General features: G+C 39.9%; 1 protein-coding gene across 5 annotated transcripts in view; it reads left to right on the top strand.

Annotated features, from left to right (window-relative positions):
• The window catches only part of mib2 (MIB E3 ubiquitin protein ligase 2), a 59,671-nt gene extending 35,308 nt beyond the window's left edge, over nt 1-24,363 (top strand). For 2 of the 5 annotated variants that reach the window (XM_052562892.1, XM_052562895.1), the window contains exons 5-19: nt 1,539-1,733; nt 3,086-3,228; nt 3,789-3,896; nt 4,171-4,275; nt 5,457-5,619; nt 6,486-6,619; nt 9,856-10,004; nt 10,644-10,800; nt 11,555-11,709; nt 16,800-16,926; nt 17,899-18,123; nt 19,184-19,362; nt 19,438-19,622; nt 20,213-20,278; nt 21,548-24,363. In XM_052562892.1, the coding sequence (XP_052418852.1) occupies nt 1,539-1,733; nt 3,086-3,228; nt 3,789-3,896; nt 4,171-4,275; nt 5,457-5,619; nt 6,486-6,619; nt 9,856-10,004; nt 10,644-10,800; nt 11,555-11,709; nt 16,800-16,926; nt 17,899-18,123; nt 19,184-19,362; nt 19,438-19,622; nt 20,213-20,278; nt 21,548-21,789 (2,333 nt within the window). In that variant the 3' untranslated portion in view covers nt 21,790-24,363. Of the gene's footprint in view, nt 1-1,538; nt 1,734-3,085; nt 3,229-3,788; nt 3,897-4,170; nt 4,276-5,456; nt 5,620-6,485; nt 6,620-9,855; nt 10,005-10,643; nt 10,801-11,554; nt 11,710-16,799; nt 16,927-17,898; nt 18,124-19,183; nt 19,363-19,437; nt 19,623-20,212; nt 20,279-21,544 lie in introns of all 5 variants that reach the window. The other 3 variants (XM_052562891.1, XM_052562894.1, XM_052562893.1) reach the window with 2 other exon arrangements.
• The last annotated feature ends 1,229 nt before the right edge of the window (nt 24,364-25,592 follow it).

Genomic DNA, 25,592 nt, shown 5'->3' with positions numbered 1-25,592 from the left:
GCCCTTGGCCCTTTTACTAGTAGAACAATTATACAAGGCTGTGCTGAGCTTCTGAGTTCAGCCTCTTTACCCCCTGCAGGGCTCACCCTGTGTATAATCGGTCCCTCTGAGCCTTTTAAGCTCAAGGCCAGTTTGGTCAGTCGTTCGTCTTTCAGGGCAGGGCAGGATTGTATTGGTTCCCATAAGAGTCTAGTGACACCGTATGAGTGAAGTATACAGGAACGAGTACTGCGTTCCTTGCAATGATGCTGCACGACTCCATGTCGTCGCTTCAGTTGAATTCACCTGAGATCCTATAGCAAAATACCCACTTATATAGCCAGATGACTCCGCCCACTTTGACCAGCTCTGACAGGCTTCTTCACCATAGACTCGTGCAGCTTCACTGACACACCATTGGTTCTTTTTTAAATTACTGCATAACCCAACAGCTGTGCAGTTACACTGCGTGATTGTAAAGGCTTCAGTCCTCTGAGAAAAAGGAGTTTTTCCCCATAAGTACTTGTTTCTCTATCTCAGGGAACTGACTATGCTGACTGGGGTGTTTTAGTTGTTACTCCTCTTTACTCCGGTCCAGTGTCAGAAACAGGTAATATTTGCTCCCTACAGTTGATTTGATTATTTTCATAGAGGCATATTTTTATCCAGTCATTATATAATTGATAATGATATAGTTTTGTGTGAGAAACAGAATTGACTGATGATCTTCTCCATGTTAGTAAGATGCTCTGTAACTTTGCTCACAAGACTCAGTATAAAGAGGAGACTCCAGCTGGTGAACTGCCTGATTTTGTGTTTATCTGCTCATAAACCATGTGTTTAAGGTAGTGCTAAGATTGTGGTTCATTCGCTTCACCATTTTCATTTTCTGCTCTCTCCACACTCACGTAATAATGTTCAGGGTCTTACAGCAGTTTCCTGCCATTCACACAAACAATGGTGACACATTTGAGAATGTGCTTTTTTCCTTATAACCAAATCCCAGACAAAATGTAACTAGTCTCACGTTTTGGGAGTGCTTTTCTTAGCTTTTACATTTTTCCATGGAAAACCAAAAGCATCCTCATCCCTGGAAAACAGGTGCTTGACAACAAATTGATCATGAAAATAGAAAAAAGTCAGCATGAAACACACTGTACTAGACTATTGTATAGGACATTCTGCTATTACATTTTTGTGTATACTTATTTGTATTTTCCTGAAAATAGAATGTGTCATAATATCTCATAATATAGTATATAAAACCACAGGAACTCTCTTCTGAGACCATATGTTTTGCATATTTTTACATAGCTGAACCTATGTTACCCTTCTGACCCTGCTCTGATATTTCTAATTTCTTTCAGACAAAGTGCATGCATCTTGATTTTTGAACTGTTTTCTTCTATCTCGCAATTTTAGATAATTTAAAACTGATGACGTTGGACGTGAGTCTCATGCCTTGTGCTGCTTCTCTCTCTCTCTCTGTATATATATATATATGTGTATATATGTGTGTGTGTGTGTGTGTGTGTGTGTGTGTGTGTGTGTGAGAGCAGGAGGTGAGGGGAAGGTTGGGAAGGTAGTGGATATTCGTGGATGGGATCAGGAATCAGGTCGTAGCGTGGCTAGTGTCACCTGGTCCAGTGGAACCACAAACGTGTACAGAATGGGCCACAAGGGCAAGGTGGATCTCAAATACGTGTCGGATGTGCAGGGAGGATTCTACTACAAGGAACATCTGCCCAAATTAGGTAAGAGCGGCCATAAAACACAGCCGTGTGTGTGTGTATGTATACACATTTTTGTCCCTTTCCGTTTATCTATTTATTTATTTTTTGCGTATTTGTCACACATGAAACTAATTTGAATATTACACAAAGATAATGCAAGTAAATACAAAATGCAGTTTTAAAATTATGATTTCATTTATTAAGAAAAAAAAGGCTTTCCAAACCTACCAGACCCTACGTGAAAAAGTAATTGCCCCCTCCAGTGAAATCATGAGAGAACTGTGATGAACCTCATGATTTTAGGAAGCAGAGGTAAAACTCTTTAGCCACACCCAGACCTGATTACTGCCAGACCTGTTGAATCAAGAAATAACTCAAAACCTGTATGACCAAGTGAAGCATGCTTGAAGAGCAACACATATCACAATCTAAAGAAATGATGAAGCCTTTTCTAAGGCTTTGGGAGTCCAGCGAACGATGGTCAGAGCCATTATCCTTAAATAGAGAAAAGTTGGAGCAGTGCTGGACCTTCCCAGGAGTGGCCTGCCTACTACAATTACTCCAAGAGCACAAGGACTCATCCAGGAGGTCATGCAAGAACCCAGAACCACATGTAAAGACCTGCAGGCCTCACCTGCCTCAGTTAAGGTCAGTGTTCATGACTCAGCAATGAGAAAGAGACTGGGCAAAAGATTCTGCTGATTCTGACCTCAAGATCAAGTGCACTTGAGTAATGCAGCAGGACAATGATCCCTAACACACCAAAGAAGCACAGAAGAGCGGACCACAGTTCCTCTACAGCTGTGTGAAAGACTCATTGACAGTTATCACAAACACATGATTTCACTTGTTTCTGCAAAGGCTGGCACAACCAGTTATTAGATTTAGGGGCAATTGATTTCTCACATAGTGCCAGATGATTGAAATCATCATTTCAAAACTGCATTTTGCATTTACTCCGGTGATCTTTGTACAATATTAAAATTAGTTTGATGATCTGAATCTGAAGTCAAAACAGGAAGGAAATTACATATTATTTTGTGCAGTTATTGCAATATATTATGTTATAGAATTATTGTAAATATTAAATAATACTGTATGTCACTCAACAAAAAAGCAATGTAAAATACGACACACTCGGATGAATAAGTGATCCTTTTCAGAACAAACTGATTCATTAAATTGTTATCGGTCATGCTGACTTAAACATTTTGATGCACTGTTTTGTCATGTTACATTTTACCCTGCTGAGAATGTATTGATGATACATGTGCTCTGACGTTTGATGTGTGTGTGTGTGTGTGCCTGTGTGTGTGTGTGTGTGCCTGTGTGTGTGTGTGTGTGTGTGTGTGTGTGTGTGTGTGTGTGTGCAGGCGAGCACGCGGAGCTGCAGCGGCAGGACAGTGCAGACACTCACTCGTTCCAGCAGGGTGATAAGGTCAAGTGTCTGCTGGAGGTGGAGATCCTCAGACAGATGCAGGAGGGGCACGGCGGCTGGAACCCAAAAATGGCAGAGGTGCAAATCAGTTGTGTTCACTTTTAATAAATGTTCCAGATTTCCACAGTGCACTTAATTTATTTAAAATGTTGTACCGGTGTGGTTTTGTAACTGTAGTCATAAGATGTTTTAATTATTATAAATGTTGCTCAAAATAACTTTCTTTAAGTGTAAAATGTCTTCGCATTGACTTTTATCTGGACCTTGGCCTCTTTTTATGTCTACACTTTTTTTTCTTTTTTTTTTATGAAGCCAAACAATGAAATTGAATAATAAAATATTATTCCTAAAACAATAATCTGTTACTTATGTAATATGGCTGCACTATAAATTAAAATTAAATGTAAAAGCGAGTATTTCATGGTAAGTATATTCATATTTTTTATAGTAAAATTGCAATACTTGCACCTTTAAATTTGTCCAGAGAGTGTGTGAGAGAAACACAGAGCCAGATCTAAAAGGTACATCTAGAGACCCCTGTTACACTAGTTCTGTCTGAAGAGGGCTTTAGTCTTGTTTTTGGGAAGTGTTGGATATCAGTGCTTGTGTTTGAGTGTGTTGTGTTCTGGTGTTGGCAGTACATCTCCAGGATCGGCAGCGTGCACAGGATCACGGACCGCGGGGACGTGCGCGTCCAGTACAGTAACAACATCCGCTGGACCTTCCACCCCGGAGCCCTGACCAAGGCAAGCACATCCCTCACAGAAACACACCAGCTGCTGTTTGTTCATCAGGCTATTTTTACTGGGAGCTGTGTATATTTAGTTCCTCTCAAGCTCCTTCACAGACTGTCCCTATCCTGAACTTCTTTGTCTGTACCAAAAGTGAGCCGTAAATAGATGGCTGTGCTGTTTCTATCTGCTTATGTGTCAGACTGTGCGTTCTGGGCTGGTGATTAGCTGAAGCTCCAGACGGTCTTTAGGAAGTGTGTGTTCCTCTAATGGAGTGGTGTGTGTGCAGGTGAACACGTTTGCCGTGGGGGAGCTGGTGAAGGTGCTGGATGACATTGACAGTGTGAAGAGACTCCAGGTGGGCCATGGAGAGTGGACAGACAGCATGGCTCCAGTAGGTTCCTCCTCAACACACACTTTACAGACAAAATCACATTCATTTGAGCCAGTCAATAAAATAACTTCCCAATCCTTTTGTGATTGGCTTTAAATAAGCTGTTTAAAAAATATCTTGCCTGAATGTATTTTAGATTATATATATATATATATATATATATATATATATATATATATATATATATATATATATATATAATATGTATTCATATAATTTTTTTTTTTTTTTGTCTAGTATTATTAACCTTATATGTCTTCTGTAGCTTCTTTTTAATCGTATGACAAAGTTGTGCCATATTTAATTTATTCTTTAAGGAACAGCCATTCAATAACTAATCACATTTAACTTGTAACTTGTAATATATATATATATATATATATATATATATATATATATAAAAAAAATCATATATCATTGTTTTAATTTATTATATATATTTAAATCTTTTAAATAATAGTTTTATAATTATTTAAAATTAGTGTTTTTATAAATATATATATATATATGCACACAACAGCTACACACAGAATGTATAGACAGCGACACAGGGCTATAAATACACAGAGTCACGAGACTAATGAGGTACAGGTGAGACTAATGAATCACCATGGGAACAAATAAAGGTGACTGAGGAGACGAGGGCAACATAGGAAACAGGAACTAAACAGATGAAGACAGGAACAATACATCAAAATAAGCACACAAAACTGAGGACTTCATGACAGCGTCTGATTTTTAGGTGTCTTCTTGCTAGGGCTGGGCATTTTTTTTTTAAATTAATTCGAATTAAATGTATTGCCACAATTATTATAATAATTTTTTTATAAATTGAGGAATCTTGATTTTGACTACAAATATTTCCAAGCGTTAGAATAAGACATTTTGACAATATGACCATGATAAGCGTAAAGATAACTGGTGCACCTGATTAACTGCTCGTGTGTGACGCGCTCATATCGCTAGGTGCTATTCACACAGAATGTGCTTTTGTGTCGACAAAGATGCAGCACAGCTAGAGGAAAAACATGCACGAAGATGGGAGTGAGCTTCTTTTAACTCGAGAGCCATGTTTTAAGAATAACTTTTTTTTTGGCGTGTGTGTGTGTGTCTGTGTGTGTGTGTCTGTGTGTGTGTGTCTGTGTGTGTGTGTGTGTGTGTGTGTGTGTGTGTGTTCTCAGGCTCTGGGTCAGGTCGGGAAGGTTCTGAAGGTGTATGCAGACGGTGACCTGCGCGTGGCGTTCGGAGGTCAGACGTGGACCTTTAACCCCGCGTGTCTCTCTGTGCAGCCTGGCGAGGTCGACGCCAATCTGATGACGGCTGAGAACAGCAGCGAATCAGGAAGTAAGAAGTCACAGGAAGTAGCTCTCCACTACCAACCCAGCTCATAATCACTCTATGATCACAGTCACTCTGTATAATTAATTTTTACTGGACTTTCTCTTTAACTCTTTCACCGCCTAGCACAGCATTTTCTGTGTTTTCATTGTTATACACTTGGGAACGCTCCTGAATGAGTCTAGAACCACTCGACCAAAAATAAATGATAACTGCGTAATGTTACAGAGTGAAATGTGGACCCAGGAAGTGGAAAAGGACTGTGCAAGCTGACGAAAGCCATCTACTGCATCTTTGCTTTCATCATCCTACTGAATACGATCCATGTGTAGTATTTGATAAAAATTTTATCTTTACAGCTTTTTACTCAAAATGTTGCTTTTATAAATGAAATCTCCCTATATTCAAGTGTTGTCAAAAAATAATGCTTGAAGCTAGAATAAAACAGATTTTCGATTAAAAGTTGATATGCTCTCTTCTTTATTTTAATGAATTGCATGTCCAGATATTCATACAACACAGTATTCTGGTGGCCATGAAATTTTTGTGAAAATCATCAGTCATCAGTCTTTCTTTGGCGGGGAAAGAGTTAATGTGAAAGAGAAGATAAGCACATCTTCTGTTCTCTTCCACACTGTCCTGCATGATACCGATGCTTGTTCTTCTCGTTTCAGCACCGTGTTTTTGTGTGTGTATCTCTCTCTCTTTTTCTCTCCTACATGCTGTGCCAGTTCTGGATAGTTTGTGATGTTTGATGCATGGTGACATTTTGACTCATTCTGACTGGTTTGGAGGGTTTTGAACTGCAGGACTGTAACACAGACCCTTCTCTGAACACAGAATGTAAATGTCTGTTTCTCGCTGTCGTTCAGGCACGGTGATTTCAGTCCTGGAGAAGCTGCTCTCTCAGTCCACAGAGCAGGATCATCCGGGCCGGCTGGTCATCGAGGCAGCACACGGGAACACCGCTAAAGTGCGTGAACTGTTGCAGAAATACCCTGACAAGGTTAGTGCCTCGGTCTGATTTAGTGGAAAGATACCGGATTTTGTTTGCATGGGTTGTCCTAAGGGAGCGAGTCTCCAGACGTTTCGTTATTTCTGGCTCCCTCCGTCTGAAGGGTTATAGCCTTTCCCTTTATAAACACACAGCCCACCAGAGACTTCAAGGAAAGAGTGTCCTCTCTGAAAGATACTGTACTAGAGACTACGGACGGCTGGTTAAAACGTTTATAAGGCTGTCCTCAATGGGATCTTTGTCTGATTAAACTGATCAAAGCTAGATCGTTTGGTAGATGTTAAAGGAATAATTCACCCAAATCTGAATATGTGCTCACCCTCGGGCAATCAGAGATCAGGAAGAGTGTGTTCCTTCATCAGGTTTGGAGAAATGTAGCTCTGCATCAGTGTCTCATCAAACAGCTGATAAAAACATCCCAATAATCCACAGAGCTCCAGTCCATCAGTGAACATCTGGAGAAGACAAAAGCTGAAACACATCCAGCATTAAGATGATTTTAACTAAAATAATCCATAATAACACTTCCTCCAGTGAAGAAGTGTTCTGGTCTGAATCAGGAGAGAAATCTGCACAGATCAAGCAGCGTTTAAACAGATCTGAACTAATCTGTGTCTGGATTCTGATGTGAGAGACGACAGGAGATGCACTTCTTCACTGGAGGTAGTATAGGTTCGTATTTGAGTTTAAAACATCTTGATGGATTTGTTTCGGTTTTGGTCTTCTCCAGATGTTCACTGATGGACTGAGGATTACTTGTGGAATATTGTGAAGTTTTTATTAGGGCTAATAGTCAGCTAACTGTTAGAGAGACTTGGTTAACCAAAATTTATTGGTTGCAGAGAAAAAAAATCCAGGGGAAGTGGTGAAGTCACACAGTCCATGACGGATAGATCGTTAACGGCTGGTCCATGTGGTAATTCATTGGGCAGGACATCCAAACGCTCACCGATCTCAAACATGGCTCATCACCTCAAATAAGTTAGTAGCAGCAGCTTTACATGGCTGCTCAATGGAGACACCGGTGCGCTCACTTACTCTTGAAATACTCCCTCACGTTTGGTCATACAGATGAGAGTAATATATCTTTTGAATCTGTAAAGACTATTTATCTGTACTCTCAGAATAACAATGAAACTAATGAAAGCACCTTCTCGGTCCAAACAAAGATGCTGCACACATGCAACATGAGTGGTTCTGAATCTATATTAGATTGGCATGTCTAGACGTCTAGAACTAGATTAAAATGGCATGTCTTTTATTATAAGAGATCAGTAATCCCTTAATTTTAATTGGATTTTATTTATTTTGCCATATCAACATGCATATGTATTTAACGGTACCATTTTTAAATGGCGTTCACTTGATAACATTGACTGCGACCTCTAAGAAAGCTAATAACTAGAAGATCCTGTAGGATTTCCAGTGTGTTTGGGTGCATTGATTACACACACATTCTCACCATCACATCTTCCCAAAATTAAGCTCGTTACTGAATGGACTGGAAGGATGCCATATTGCAAGGTAGCATAAGGTTATCTATGCCTTACCACAGCTGTTAAATAAACACAAATTATTCACAGTTTATTTGGTCATCTTTATGTTCTTCAAATACAAAAGGAACCAATTATTTTTTTCCTGTTGGATTTTAATATCAGTATTGATGCCATCTTCTCTTCATCTGTCAGTAGTGCTGGGGCAGATTCATTTCCCATTATGAGTCTCTGCCTTCTCGCTGTTGGCATCTGAATGGAAGTCCAATGTTTTTCAGTACCCTAAATAAGATATGTAGCACGCTGGATTAGAGACATTTATGTATGTGAAAAAGCATTAGACTGTGGGAAAAGCTGCTGCACATTGAAAAAGATATACACTACAAAATATTTGGCATTCAATAAATATCATTCAGAGTCATGTAACATTGGCCTACAACCATTTCCCGCTTGAAGCTTTGAATTTAGAATTACAGTGACATATTCCGTAGGATGAGGAAGTCTTTTTGGCGGGAGCTGTTGCCAAAGTGGATTCCAAGTGGATTGAACTAATGCTGGGCACACACCAAAATAATTCTTACATCTTATACGAATTTTTAAATGTGATAGACCACAAACATGAGGATAAAAAAATCCTACATTTAACCGTTTTGCTCCTATAGTGTGTGGTGTGCCATGATGTGACAAACCCAGCACACCACACACAAACAGATTTTCACCCAGAGTCTCGACTGTGAACTTCAGAAAAAGCATGGCGGACGATATGCAGGAAGAAATTGCAGTGATAGTGTTTGGAATTATTTTATACATGACACGTTGTATAAACACCCCCCCCCACACACACACACACATCAGGATTAAACATGTTTAATATTTACAATTCACGATCGGGGCGGCTCCGATGTTTCTCTGATCTGGCTCGGACACTCTTAACACACCTCACAACAAGGAAAAAACTGATAAAATAATCTAATGAGCACGGACTGGCAAAAACAAGAGGGCAAGGGTGACAATAAATAAGGAGCAAGTCACACGAGTAACAGGTGAGAACAATTAGACCAACAAAGACTGAAGAGGGTGTGGTAAAGTGGAAAGACTTCAACAAAGCCATGTGCTGACACACCAGACCACACAGACACAGGAAACAGACACGAGGCAAACGGAGCGTCATGGCAGAACCCTGATGAATTCATATAATACATGCACACAGACGCATCACAACTGCAGAGATGATGGGTCAGTGTTAAAAACAAGAACAAAAACAAAGCATGCACTAGTTTATCAATACATTATTCAAATGTTAATGCAGTTTGGGGGTTTCAAGTTGCATAGTGGTTAGAGAGTTTGACTCCTAACCCTAAGGTTGTGGGTTCGAGTCTCGTTCTGGGCCAACAATACCACGACTGAGGAGCCCTTGAGCAAGGCATCGAACCCCCAACTGCTCCCCGGGCACCGCAACATAAATGATGAACACTGCTCCGGGTGTGTGTGTGTGTGCATGCTGTGTGTGTGTGTGTTAACTGCTGTGTGTGTGCATGTGCACCCATTCACTGCAGAGCACATGCTGAGACAGTGGTGCAATGCTACATTTGTCCAAATTTGATGAAGAAACAAACTGATCTGTATCTTAAATGGAATAAGGGTCAGACTCAGTAAATTATTTGTTTAGTCTGATTGGAAGGTAAAGTCTTTGCAGAAGTGTGTTTGAATGAAGCTGTGTTTATCTGTCTTCAGGTGGATATTAAGAACCAGGGGAAGACAGCTCTGCAGGTTGCTGCCCATCAGGGGCACATGGAGGTGGTGAAGGTCCTGCTTCAGGCCAACAGCGGCATTGAAACTAAAGATGAGGACGGTGATGCTGCGCTGCACTACACAGCGTTCGGGTGAGAGCCAGTACTTATTCCTGCACTTTAGGATAGGTTATCAACGACCGTTATAAGAAAAAGCTACATGTCAATTATCAAGTATTATATATCAAAATTATGTCATTAATGACTCGCCCTCATGTCGTTCCAAACCCGTGAGACCTCCGTTCATCTTCTGGACACAGTTTAAGATATTTTAGATTTAGTCCGAGAGCTCTGACTAAATCTAAAATATCTTAAACTGTGTTCTGAAGATGAAAAGAGGTCTCACAGGTTTGGAACGACATGAGGGTGAGTTATTAATGACATCATTTTTAATATATGGATGAACTAACCCTTTAAAGAATAAACTATGCTCGAGAAACTATGTAACTGTAGTAAAAAACAGCATGGTTTTGTAGCATGCAGTGTCACTAACAGGATGAGAACATCCACTTGATGACTTGTGATGCGCTGTGACACAACGGTCATCTGATGGAGGCATAACTTAATTTGTTCTTCAACATTTTTCATAAATCTTTTTGTGGGGACTTGTGTATAAAAGTTTTTGCATTGTAGGCAGTACTTGTACACTAGATGTATTTGTATTTTCCTCATCTCATGTGTGTCTCGCTGTGTTTGTGCGTGTGTGACGTGGTTTGTGTGCTGTTTGTGCAGGAATCAGGCAGAGATCGCACGCTTGCTGCTCAGTAAAGGAGCCAGTGTGAACCTGCTGAATAACTCCATGTGTACGGCGCTGCACATCGCTGTCAATAAAGGCTTCACAGATGTGGTGAGAGTGTTAACGGAGCACATGGCAGACGTCAACCTGCAGGTTAGACCGAAAACACGCCTCATGCCCAAGTACATCACTTTAGCAGGGCTGTTTGAGTGCTTAAGACACTGGATCAGTGATCTGATGTAGTTTTTTTTTTTTTGCTAATGAATAACAGTGTGATTTTATTTTTCATTTATATATATATATATGTTTGTTAAACGTTCCATCACTGTGAGTCCATGTGATTCAGGTCACAAAAAGTGCACACAGCCAAGAAAACAAAGAGTAAAAAAGAAAGATGAGCAAATGATGAGCGAATTTTCATTTTGGGGCGGCATATCCCTTTAACATTTCTGTTTAATTTGAATTTGTGACCCTGGAGCACAAAACCAATTGTGATTTAAACATCATCTGAAAGCTGAATGAATAAGCTTCACCATTGATGTGTGGTTTGTTCGGAGGACAATATTCGTCTGAGATACAACTATTAGTAAATCTGGAATCTGAGGGAGCAAAGAACTTAAAATATTGAGAAAATCATCTTTAAAGTTGTCCAAATAAAGTTCTTAGCAATGCATATTACTAATCAAAAATTAAGTTTTAATATATTCACAAAATATCTTCATGGATCATGATTTTTATTTAATATCTTAGTGATTTTTGGCATAAAAGAGTAATGGATAACTTTAACCCATACAGTGTATTGTTGGCTGTTCCCTGTGCTCCTGATGACTGCTTCTGTGCTGCAGGGACACATTGTGACCGCTAGATTCAGCAGTGTTCACTAACAGTAGTGATTCTGTGTTGTCAGGATTCATACGGAGATACACCCTTACATGACGCCATTGCCAAAGACTTCAGGAGCATCATTGAGATCCTGATTGTGGTGCCCAACATCGATTTCACGCAGCAGAACAACCGCGGCTTCAACCTGCTGCACCACGCCGCTCTGAAGGGAAACAAACTGTGAGTGTTCCTCTGCTGCTCCGTCTTCCTTTATTACCTTTCAGTTTTGTTGTATCTGAATGTTTTCATAGCTTATCCTGCTGAAGCGGAAACGTATGGTACATGTCATTGTGAAAGTGGCATTTCCTGAGGGATGTGGCAGTAATATTTCCGTGGTTAATGCGTTCAAGCTTGTACACATTTCCTCGGGTGTCATGAGAATGTGGCCCAGATTCTTTCATAACGGTGACACAGTTGACTTAAAGAGCTACAGGACACATGTCTGTCACACAGAGTCCCTCCCTCGGCCTCGCATGCCCTCCTGGAGTCACACTTCTCATGATTTACACAAGTACCACTCCGTCCTGCATCTGTTTGCTTATGGTCCTGGAACAACATTACTATGAACCAGTCAGACTTAGGTTTCAGTTTAGGGTTGAGTCTGAATTAAAAATATTGTTACTGGCTGGGGCTGTGCAGATTTTGGTTGTCCGATAATGATTTCTTGATCATAAGTAATAGAAAATGACATCTGTTTGATTCATGTTAGCTACGGTTGTAAGGGAAACAGGTCAATTTAGCTCAAAGGGAATCATTTAAGATTTTAAAGGGAATTTGAACAGAATCACTGTTTCACGGCTGTTCACGGAGACGCCCTGTGATTCAGTGAACAAGCCGTTTAACATCAAATCTGCGCTGGATATTAATATCCAAACTATAGTGAAACACTATTAATTAGCACAATAACAAGATCGGCAGTTTAAGACATTAACTTGTAAGCACAAAACACAAGATACTTCTCTTTTCAATATGAATAAGGCTTTATTAGATAATCTAAGACATATATAAACTAATCTAACACATAAACGCACGCACACACACATTCACACAAGTTGCAGGAAGATCGAAAGTTAGGGAAAGATGAGTTTAAGAGAATGGAAATATGGAATTCCAAGTTTACTGCAATACGTTAAATTGTATAAACATGAACAACCATCGATCACGTAATTAGCCCTTGCATTGAGTTCCTCAATGTGACTAAAATTATATTAGATACACCAGCACAAATGTCAGAGTCTGGAGGTAAAGTTACTTGCATCTCCTGTGAAGAAGGAGCCTCGGTGAAAGGGCTATCCCGAGGTCGTTGATTGGCTGGAAGTTCAGTAGTGAAGTGACGTCTTGGGAAGCCCGTGGTTGTTGGGTGTTGGCTGAAAGTGCAGAGTCGTGTTCGCTGGTTGAAGTTGAACGGGCATCCGAGGTCAGGCGTCGGAGACTCGACGTTACAAAACTTAACTCAGAACACGAAACTCTTAAACGGAAAAGAAAAGAAACAAAGTTTGACGAGACTAGGTTGTGTTCCTTCTCATCGTGGCATAGTAGCAGCAGGCAGGCACGCTGGAACCGCGCTCAAAGAACAATGATGACTAACCGCATGGCTAGATGCTTATAGCTAAAGCTAGGTAGCAAAGCTACAAGCTAAAAGCTAAGAGCAGGCATGACTAATAGCATGACTGATAGCACGAGCAAGGCGGGAACTAAAAGCAAAATTTCATGGTGTCCAAAATATTTAAACCCCTCAAATGTTGCCTTGACCAATCAGATTTGGTCTTGGCTCGGGGGTATCATAAATCATTTGTTTATCTTACCAAGCATGTGGTTCCTCCCCCGCAGGGTCTAATTTTGGACATGATTCCTATAACATGATTATGATATATTTTACAAATAAATGACTGTCAGGACAATATCAAGCAAGAAAATTTGATTACATCAATACTAGACATGACTATGTATCCTATAGTTATCAAAAGACATACACAATAAGTGATTATACATGATAGTCAAATGTGTGGGTTATACATAAATGAATATGGAGTTAAGCAATGGAACGATTCATTGTCTTTTTGAGTTCATTCTGGTCCATATATAATGTATAAAAAGGGTTTCTTTGCCATTCTCTGGCAAAGGACTTTTCTGTGAAGACAAAGGTTTAAAGCCCTTCCCCCTTAGGAATTTCAGTCTGGTTTCACTGGCTGGGGGGGAAGTCAATGCAAGTATTTAACTTGATCTCCTGGGTTTACATGTGATGTCCAGCGTTGCATTTCAATCACGAACAATAAATTTGACAATCTCTTCTTCGAATTAAAATTGTCAATAATTGTTCTATTGGTGTTAATGTTGAAAGCTGTTGTGTGAACAGGTTGGTTGGTTGGTTATCTTGCTTGGTTCTTGTGGCACTAGAACTGATTTATGACTTCCTGAGGAGTTCGGCTCTCATTTCAATGCACACAGCTCTGATAGACTCTTTGATTTGTCTGGTTCGACTCATTTCTGCTACACGATGGAAACTTACTAAATGTGACCCTGGAGCACAAAACCAGACATAAGGGTCAATTAAGTTCTTGATTAATTAAGCACATTATTGTATAACATGTTCACATTGACAGTCGCAAGAACATCTTGTTTTGTGAAACAAAGAAAATCCGTTCCAGGGACAAGGGCGATCCGAATAGCTGAATACCAGGAAAAGATTTACTCCAGCCGTAATCCTGAAGAGAGACGTCCACTAATCAGAGAAGCTGCTTGCCAATGGAAACTCAGCAGACTCTTCTTGTTTCTATAATATGTGTGTGTACTTTGTTATATTTATTATTGTGTACACGAAAATATGTCTATATAAATTATATATAAAAATATTCATAAAAATATTTTCAAAACATATATTCTGTATGGTTGCTAATTATGTTGGTCTGAGCCACCACAGTCATTTAAACGCATACAAAATGACACCAAGTGAAAGAAGCATTGTATTGAAAGGAAAAAGCAGTTACAGTGCTGATTATACAATACTAACATGAACTGTTAATGAAATGTGGAAACTGTCCCGAGCAGAATTAATATCATACCTTCATGCAAATCCTTCCCAGCTAACACACGCAGTGCCAGTTTTATGTGATTTATGGCTACTGTACTTATATTTCACACACCTAAGTGATACACAGTGCGGCTAGAGAAGAGCGCGAGCTACGAATGAAAATAACGATAGAATAATCACACTGACATGAAACCTGTCAGCATCTCATCTGAATCAGGACAGCACACTTTTCTCAGCCACTCTTTACTTGTATATACATCTGACACAAGTGTCAGCCGCTTTCACATATTGTATGTCTTTTAAAATAAACGTCTTGCATTAGAAAAACCTTTAGAATAGTTTTGTTGTTGATGTGGTTTCTTTGGCCGTTTACTCCCATCAGTTGAGGGACACTGGCATACATGAGACGAATGCACGGCATCTGTTCAGTGCTTGTAGTGCTTGTAGTTAGCAGTGAGGTTACAGCACACCGTTCTCAGTGATGTTCTCCTGCACTGCAGTCTCGACCCTGCAAACACTTGAGCAGAGCTGCAATCACAATAAACTTGATTCATGTGGAAAGAGAGGCAAACAAACAGTCTCTCTCTCTCTCTCTCTCTCTTACACACACACACACACTGGGTGTCAGGGTCTGCTTTCGTTTGAGGTTCTTAGTATTTAGTTTAGTTTCTGTTCATATTATATTTGGACAGGTCTACACACCCTACTGTTATCTGTGTGTTTTTGTACAACCGTTCACAGAGACTATGCTTTGATTGGTGGCCGTCTGTCATTGAGGCTGGTTTTTAGCTTGAAGAGGATGAAAGAAGACCGCTCACATGAACACACCTGTGCATTTCCAGAATAATGTCCTCCTGGCCTACAGTCCTAACTATATATCAGTTATTAGACTGATTTACGTCTCAAGTACACTGTGACACATTTCCAATCGCTTTGAGCCGAAAGTGAGTGAGTCAGATGTTCATTTAATAAGTGCCTTGAGTGATTCAGCGAGTGAGCTTTAAAATGCAACTTTAAAATACAATGCAATGCATAATTTACAATAAATGTTGAATAACCGATATGGTTAATTCATGTCAACACGGTTCAGTCACAAAAAAAAAAAATTTGAAGTAAAATGTACTAAATTCTTATTTTGCAAGTTTTTGCACACATTTGTTTTTTTAAGTAAATTTGAGTATGGTATTAAGTAAAATCTATTTAGGTTATGTAAAATTAGCAAAGGAAACAAGTACATTTAACATGGCCAGTTAGACTTGAATGAGTAATTTCTTCTTAATTATTTTAAGTTTACTCTGCAATACTCACGTACATTTCCCTCAGTCACGGTTTGTAAACTTTACTCAAACAACATAGCACTGTATAAAATGGCAGTAAAGCATGTGGTTCACTTCTAATCACGTTTGTGAGCAGGTAGACAGCTTGTTATTCTCTGACAGGTCATGTTTACTCAGTACAGTTATTACTGAATGAACAGAGAGCTGAATACTTGGCACATGATACACAGTGACGTGACGATCAGTGGATAGTGTTTGAGTTTGAATGGGTCATTTTGAGTAAAAGATGAACTTCAGATGTCACAAAACAGCAAGTTACTAAACCTAACAACAAAAGCAACCATAAAACTGTGTAAATGCATCTTGAAAACTGCAAAAACAATGTAACGTATTATTCATGCCCAAGTGCATGATGGGAACAACAGGATCATGACTTTGATATTTAATTAATCTTTGAAAAAATAACAAACAATTACAAGTGAAATATACTTATAAGTTCAAACTTTAAATTCTACAAGTATAAATTGAGTACTAATATTGAATTTACTAATGCAGAACTCTTGAATCCTGATTCAAAGCTGATGCTCTGGAAGTGACTCGTCTGTCTGGGCTTCAGTGAGCCAGATATTTGTGTATAATGATGCTCAACTGTTGTCAAGATTTCCTACATAACTGTTCTAGTTTCAAGTGTCTCCTGTTGCATTGTGCTCTCTTTCTCCTCTTATAATGACATCATTTACTCTCGGATATAAACAGGATACGAGATCACGATGCAATCCTTGGGTTTCCTGGTGTTTACTCTCTGTCCTGCTGACAGCTTTTGCACTTGTTCTAGTGCAGATAAACAGTTGTAAAGTGTGTCTAAGTTTCTGAACGAGGCCTAGTGGCGCTGGATCCCCGTTCCTCCCGCTGTGGGTGTCACACGGAGCTGATGGTCTCGATCTCTGTTTGTGTTCCTCCAGAGCGACGGAGATGATCTTGGCTCGAGCGCGACAGCTGGCTGACGTTAAGAAGGAAGATGGTTTCTCTGCTCTGCATCTGGCCGCCTTGAACAACCACCGAGATGTAGCTGAGATCCTCCTCAAAGAGGTGAGAGAGACTTTGATCACAATTAACCCCAAGAGGAAAGTCTGATAAAACACGGGAAACATACACATACAGTCGTACACTCACGATGGATGTCCAAGAGGAAATTACACAATTGTTTTGAAAGTATAACAATAATGCTTCAACTCTAATAATCTGATCTAATGAATAAGTTCTATCCAGACTCTGTGTCCTAAAAAGATTTTACAAAGTCTACCACATGAATTACAGAATTGTAGTCCCACCTGAAAAGGATAATTTAAACAACTTTACATTTGTTACTGAATTTTAAAGTTACTGAACCCCCAGTGGTCTTGTCCAATAAACTCTGTCTATACATAGAAGCGTACTGTAAGTTATTTAAACCCCGAACTTGAACAGCATTCATACCCTCACTTTCTGCCATGTGTCTGGTGTTTGGCTTGAGTAACACCATATTTGATGAACTTAGTTTGCTGCCATCTGGTGGCTGGTGGGTTTCTATTACGTTTAAATGTTTTGTAGGTGTTTGAAGCTGAAAAAAAGAAAAGAAAATGTGGTCCCAGGATGTTTTGAATGGTTTATGATTGTGTTTCAGAATGTTGATGCTATTTGTTGCAGAATTAATCAGTTGGCAGAAGCAATTTATTTTTGCCTACAAAAACAAACAGGTGCCTTTAATTCAAAACACATTTAAAGGGACAGTTCACCCAAAAAGTGATTAATGACTCACCCTCATGTCGTTCCACACCCGTAAGCCCTTTGTTAATCTTCGGAACACAAATTAAGATATTTTTGATGAAATCCGAGAGCTTTCTGACCCTCCATAGACAGCAGTGCAACAGCAAACGTAGTAAGGACCTTGGTAAATTAGTCCCTGTGACATCAGGGTTTCTTTTTGGGTGAACGATCACTTTAAGCTCAGTTCAGTGTGTCAGACTTTTGCCCGACAGTGTGTTTGTAATCTGCTCTAATCCTGTCCTCTTTGGCTTTAAGGGTCGCTGTGACATTAACATCCGCAACAATCGCAATCAGACGCCGCTGCAGCTGGCCGTGACTCAGGGTCACGTGGCTCTCGTGGCTCTGCTGGTGACGGAGGGGGCAGATGTCAATGCAGAGGATGAGGATGGAGACACGGCCATGCACACGGCCCTCAGCCGCCAGCAGCTGGCCTCCGTCATGAGCAGCGGCGAGGGAGAAGGAGCGGTGCTCTACAGCAGGGTAAGAGCAGGAGTCACGGAGTCATAAATCATGGCAGTGGATTTTGGTGGTATTCTGGCTCTATTTATTCGAAGGAGGTGTATGCATGCATCATTAGAGATTCTGCGCTGGTAAAGACACAAGCATTGACTAGGATGGCACAATCAGCTTCAGTGTCCGAATCAGAGCCGCACACGTGTGCACTGTTAATTGTCCAAGCATTAATGGCAGGGAAAGCCACTGTGTGAAGTGTTTCTTGGAGGATATAGTACATTGAAGAATGATCGTATGACTTTTTATCTACACCATGAGACCTGTGTATGTGAAAAAACATCTCCATTGCAGTTATGTTAAATATTACATTTTCGAATTGCCTATAAATGGGAGTTTTTGCAAAATTGGCACATTTCCATTAGGCATATTTTCAATTAGCGATTTTAATTTGAGTAATTTGAAGGTTAATGGGAATGCAGCAAGTGATTTGCATTGTACTCTCTGTTCATTCCTTGTGCACTACATTCTCTGTCGGTGGAGATATGGTTTTTCTTAGGCCCAACCTGACAGTTATGCCAAGTGTTTCCCAGCATGCACACATGTGGTCATCAAGCTTTCCTCTTTCTACCCACAGCCTTTCTCCTTTGTGCTTAGGATCAGAGGTTGAATGCTGTATGTCCTCTGTTGAGGGTTTGAATGTGAAGAAGCACTTTGTTTCTTGCCAATGCCTCTTTCATTGGCTGATTGAATCCCTATCATTGGCAAATTAATATAAGCGAGTCCCTTCAGGGCACACTCTATTAGGGGGATGGCCACCTCTTGGGCTATGTTGAGAAGAGTTTAATTGCAGGAAATTGCAAGCTAGGCTTTTTCAGACGCTACTGGCTTGATGTTCATTCTGTCCTGGAGTATAAAGCCTTGTTCTGTAATAACAATCAATTCCTCCTCAATAGAGTACTGTGCAGAAATACAGAAGCATTGCACACCAGAGTAGGGTCATCCAGTTTTCCAGTGTATTTGTGTGCTGTACAGTATAATTAAGAGAGAGGTAGTCAATGGTGTTTGTTTCTTCATTCTCTGCATGTAGCTGTGTAGCTCAGGGCTGATGGGAAACACTGAGCTGAACGTAGGAGCTGCTATCGCTTGCTTCTTGGCACAGGAAGGGGCTGATATCAGTTATGCCAACCATAAAGGGAAAAGCCCCCTGGATCTGGTAACAGACAGCGGCGTGCAGACTCTCATCAGGAGCTTCGCAGAAAAACACAGGTGTGTCTCAGTGTGTTGATTGTGTGAGGGTTTACAGAATGAACCGATGTGATCTTGACGTGTGTGTGTGTTCAGGCTTCAGGCCGTCACCTGTGGCACAGGCAGCAGCAGCAGCAGTCTCAGGCGGGTACACACTACGCCCAACACCATGACCAACCTGGCCATGCCCAGCGTGACGGGCCCGAGCGAGTGCCTGATCTGCTCCGAGCTCGCCCTGCTGGTGCTGTTCTCTCCGTGTCAACACAGCGTGGCCTGCGAGGGTGAGCCTACTCACAGGAACAGTGCTGACCTCAAAACACAGCTTCACTCAGAAATACTTTACCATATGGTAGAAAAGTTGGTCACAAGTTGGATTGATGTTGATCCAGAAATGTTTTACTTGGCTATATGTGACCCTGGAGCACAAAACCAGTCATTGAGATTTATACATCATCTGAAAGCAAATCAATAATCTTCCCTTTGATGCATGGTTTGTTAAGATCGGACAGTATTTGGCTGAGATACTAGCTGAAAATCTGGAATCTGAGGAAGCAAAACAATCTAAATATTGAGAAAAGCATCTTTTGATGTTGTTCTAATGAAGTTCTTAGCAATGCATATCAATAATCAAAAATTAAGTTTTTATATATTTCAAGTAAAACATTTACAAAATATCTTCATGGAACATGATCTTTATTTAATATCCTACTGATTTTTGTCATGAAAGTAAAATGTATCGTTTTGACCCATACAATGTATTGTTGGCTATTGCCTCAAATATACACCTGTGCTAGTGAAGCCTCATGACTGCTCCAGGGACACAGATACACAGCTGGTGTGTAGAAACTCAGTCCTGTGTGTCTCTGTTCAGAATGTGCTCACAGAATGAAGAAATGTATCCGGTGCCAGGTGACAATAACAAAGAAAATTCGACAAGGTAAGCATTTTTACATTTAAGAATCAAAAAGCTTTACAAACAACAAACGCTTTAGAAAGAAATCCAGTTTATTACACGTAATAAATCCTTTTAAAATGAGCTCACATTGTTACGATCAGCATATGCTCCGCTCTTAATGCATCTTTTTTTGGTAATATTTCGGTATGGACATGCGATTTGAAGAACCCAATTTCTCTCAAACATTGGTTGTAGTAAATACTGTCTACTGTTACAAGACGTAATGTCTTAAACCCCATAAAAACCTGTTAAGAAAAGCACTTTGAGTAAAAAACTGACTGGGCTTCAGATTTTAGACTCGAGAACAATAAGATCTGCATGTATTTGAGCACTCAGTACATGAAGCCTGTTCAGAATGGTTTTCTGTAGAAGAACATTACGAGTCTGTTAAGATACGAAGAAAGTGAGTCTTTCTCTTCAACAGCACATTAAGAAACATGAACTGTCCTTTAACATGCCTTCATGGGGGACTGATTTAGTTTTGTTGTTATAGAAGAGAATGAGGAATGAGCTGGTCACAGCTGTACTACAGTAAATCCCCGCAGCAGGAAGTGATGTCATTCTGAAAGTTTACTCTTTGGTTTCATTAAAAATGAATGGAGCCAGTAATTAAAGATAATGTTTTCGGTCAGGGGCAACTGAAAGAAATAATATTCCCATTCTCTGTTACGATCTTCTTATTACTATTAAGTAGAGATGGAACGGTAGTATCAACATCCTGGTATCGATATTAATATTCCCCTTTAAAGTTCAGCTACAAGTCAATTCACTGACGTCTTTCTGAATTGAGTTTTCTCAGGAACATGGTTCATTTTAATCTCTCAGAGTGCATTAAATAGAAGTATTTAACTCTAAAATTAGTGCTGTCAAACAATCGCATCCAAAATAATAGTTTTTGTTTACATAATAAATGTGTGTGTACTGTGTGTATTTATTATGTACCGTATTTTCCTGACTATAAGTTGCACTTTTTTTCTTAGTTTGGCTGGTCCTGTGACTTATAGTCAGGTGCGACTTATTTATCAAAATTAATTTGACATGAATGAGAGAAATGAGAGACACACACATATATACTGTAAACAGAAACATTAATTTTGGATGCGATGAATCGTTTGACAGCTCTATTTTGAACAACTTCCAGGTATCCCTCAGTCTTCTTTTTTACATCGTTGCATTCCTGCTGTTAAGATGTAGTTGTTTCCTGGAGGTAATGCTGGCTCCTGCATTGTGTTGTGTGTCTCTTGAAAGCAGACCAGACGGAGGTGGAGTGCAGCCCCAGCTCAGAGAACTCAGAGAAGCACAACCTGCTGGAGCAGCTGCAGTCCCGCTACAGACAGATGGAGGAGCGCATCACCTGCCCCATCTGCATCGACAACCACATCAAGCTGGTGTTCCAGTGCGGACACGCCTCCTGCATCGACTGCAGCGCCGCGCTCAAGACCTGCCCCATCTGCAGACAGACCATCCGCGAGAGGATCCAGCTGTTCGTGTGACGCGCTAGCTCCTGTCTGTCCGTCCTGAGCCTCAGCATTCAGCCCCCAGCGCTGCGTTTGGGACCTGGTGATGGATCGGTGTAGTCCTCTGACTAGCATCTGCTTCGACGACCTACAGTATCACCGAGTGAAGAGGAGCTTAAACACTTCGTGCCGCTGAAGAGCTAGATTATAGCGAACCGTAAAGCATACCCAGCATGCAACGTGAGCTGACATGTCACGCAAAATAAAACGTCTCACCAAACCTGTCGGGACCTGGGCCATATTTCACACTAAACTCCACAGGAAGAAATCATGTTCTGAGATATTTAGCGCTGCATGAAGTTATTTGATTTTGTGACATTCTCACCGGCGTCAGTGCTTAGAAAATCTGAAGTGTTCATGCATCATGGTAGTGCAGGTACTCTAGCTTTAATTTAATTTTTTTTTACAGAGAATATAAGGAATATTAATTCTCCTAGATTCACAATGTGAGTTATTGCTATTTCCCGAGTGATTTTTAGGGTGAAATATGAGCTGGTTGGTTTCCATCAGATCCCCCGCACACGGTGATCCAGGGCTTGCTGCTTTAAACACTAACTTCATTCTGAGCCAGATCTGATGTACACTTCATGGCTCGTGTCCCAGCGTCCCTGAGAATGCCGTTCACATCACTTGCCGTCGTTTGTCCGAGGGTGATGTCTTACCTCTCGCAGAGCAAGAGATTATACATAATGCATGCTGATGAGCATATTATCTGCCTCATATATTGTGTCACGATTACCATTTGTAGTGTTATAAGAGCAGACGACCTGTAATTTTTACCCATGTGTGATAAAGGCTCTGTGTCTGTGCGAGGGTCCGACTGAAAGACCCTTAATAGCATAATAGTAGATTAATTTGTGGCAGCAAAGGTGCTGAATGCTACGAGGAGTTCTTTAGTTTTTTCTCAGGTTTATGCAAGTCAGTTCAACTCGAAATGCAAGAAATGGCCCTCTGTAAACTTTACTAAACGTGCAACCTTGTCCGCTGGCATTGCATGACATTATAAGCGTTTATTAGCCTCATATCTCCCAAAGTAATGCTTTGCCTAAATGTGTTCTGAGATGGACACCTCTTGTTTTGAACGTGATGAATTGGGAACTCTCCAGGGTTGTAGGTGATTGCACCTAGAGAACCTGTAGAATTGACTAATGTATGATTTAAAGAAATCACTGCAGTCAGCAGTTAGTTTGTGTGTGTGAAACACAAAGCAGAATTGATGGAAGAGTGGCAAATACAGTAACTCTCTCCCATACACCAGTCCAAATGTCTGTCACGCTCCAGAAATGGACCATCATCCAAACTGTGCTGTGGTGTAAGGATGCTTCAAAAACCTTGATAAATAATAATAATAACAGCAGGAGTCTGGAAAGCAGGAGGCTGAGTAAATAAGAGAACCATCATTTTTGAGAGAGCTGCTTCTGTAATGAGTATTATATTTCACCTGCTATTATGAAGTGTAAAATGTGTTATAATGGCAGTTGGGTGTGTTTTGTCAGAAAGTGTATGTTACCCTTGTTAGCTGAAATAATTTCCATGTTGTTCTTCAGCATCGGTTCATATTCCTCCTGAAGTCTCATTGTCTCAAGTGTTTTTGTTCCAGAAGGGCTTTCCTGGGAGTCTCTGTAGGTGTCATTCAGTGATGGGCTCTTTTTATAGCTCCCTCTTTTGGGATGGCCAACACAAACATGTTGATTTGAATGTCTCGCTGTACGCCAACCGCTGCAGAGTTTTGCAGTTTGTCAGAAATGTGGTGGCGGTATTAGTGCCAAAATTTGTCAGCATGTGTGTGTGAGAGAGAGAGAGCACAGATGCGTACAGGAGCTGTGTGTCCCATGAGCCTTTGTACAGGACTGGACGTTTCTAATGTGTTCAAACTGATCGTTTGTGTAGTTCTTTTGCTTTATGGGTTTAGAGACCAGTGGTTGAACATGAAAGTCAGCGTGACTTGTTAGAACAGAAGGACGGTGTGTTGTCTAGTTTTATTAGCTTACCTGCTAACAGCTCACAAGACACAACAGCTGCACACAAAAAACGGTGCAATATGATGTATATTGCAAAAACGTGCCATAAATGTACCATCATGCACTGTGGCATCATTCACTGGCGCTAGAATCAAAACTGGCTCCATTTCTCCAAAAGTAATATCAGAAACGGTGAATTTGAAGAGGAATTGAGTCTCTTCGTGTAGAATATTGACAATACACAATTCATCTAGAAATGTCCATGTGTTTAGACAGTTTTAGTAATATAGTTTGTGCTGTACATAATCATCATTCAGAAGTAAAAATACAGGTGAGTTGTCAGCAGGTAAGGGCAAACACATGATGATGAACTACAGAAACGGTTTGCCGAGTTTTACTTTAAGGAGTATTTCAAATAAATATAGAAAAACTATTACGAATGATTTCTACAGTTCATGATGTGGAGTTCAGATGTTGGCCTTACTGTCCATTTGCTATATTTATTTGCTGTTTTGTCTTTTTTTTTTTTTTTCAAGTTTTACTCTGTAAAAATATTTTGCAGTAAATATTGAACTGTTTTATAAGCATATATTTCTGGTTTCGTTTTTTTGGGTGCTGTAGTGGCTGGATCTAAGGATCTTAGCAATGAATAAAACTGAGAATGAATTGTGTTTAATATTGAAATGAGAAGAAGAGGTGTTTAGGAGTGATTTAGTGAAATGCACAGGAACATTGGCAGAGCTCAGGTGAACTTCTAGCTGTACTCCTGCGTTCAGCTCCGTCACACTTCCCTGAAGACCTCCATTCACTGCTTTGAGAGGGTCTTCGTGTCACTTTAAGATACATGACCGTGTCAGTTTGATGTGTTTATGCAGAACGTGTGAACAGATAATAGTGTGTGTTCTCCTGGGTTCCCCATAAAACACATTCTCATCATTACAATCATTACAAGCCAGTGTGTTTGATCAGGGTTGAAACTGAACTGCAGAACGGTAAATAAAAGATTTAATAAATGATTAATAATATAATAAATACATTAGTAAATATGGATAAAATATGAAATATTATTTTTGGGCAGTATACATTCAGATTTCCTCATTTTGGCTGGCTGCTGAGTGTAAGGTTAATAATGATGGTCCGTTCCCTGAAAGAGTGAGAAGAATACACACTTTCATCAAGGCTTCAGAGGCTACCAGATTTATTTTATAGAGTTATTTTCTATCAATACTGGTTTTTTTCTGGGTGCGGGATCACAGCATGAAAAATGAGGGACATGTTTTTTTACACAGTTGAATAATTTACAAAGAAAATATAAAATTATATTTTTTGGAACTTAAAAAAAAAAAGAAGAAGAATGAAAAAGATGCTCTTAAAAATTAATGTTTTTATTTTCATACGTTGAAATTTAGGGTTTGGGGTTCGGGACAGCCACTTCACAACTGAAAGTACCCAGTAAAGGATTATTTTATATGTATATTGAGCTTATTAATATTTTCAATATTATTGTGGGTTTCAGCAGATAATAGAAGGCTCTTAATATACACATCTAAGATCTGAATACATGAAGTATTTTTTAAATGTGTTTTTGGTTGTGCACCAGTTCTGTATATGGCCCATACGCACATGTCTTCCATCACTGGACAACTCAAAGGTATGAATGCCTTTCTAGAATCATTTTAGACTTGGGGTTCAATTCAGGATTTTTTTTCAATATGTAAACGTATATAAGCATCATTAAAAAAATAATAATAAGAAGTAATTACTTCTTAATTGTAATCTTTAAAAATCTAGTGTTTAATCATGTGTAGATATTTCTTC

The sequence above is a fragment of the Carassius gibelio genome, chromosome B8 (assembly GCF_023724105.1).
Source record: "Carassius gibelio isolate Cgi1373 ecotype wild population from Czech Republic chromosome B8, carGib1.2-hapl.c, whole genome shotgun sequence".
Lineage (NCBI taxonomy): Eukaryota > Metazoa > Chordata > Actinopteri > Cypriniformes > Cyprinidae > Carassius > Carassius gibelio.
Note: the sequence above shows the minus strand (reverse complement) of the source record. Positions and strands in the feature narration are given on the sequence as shown.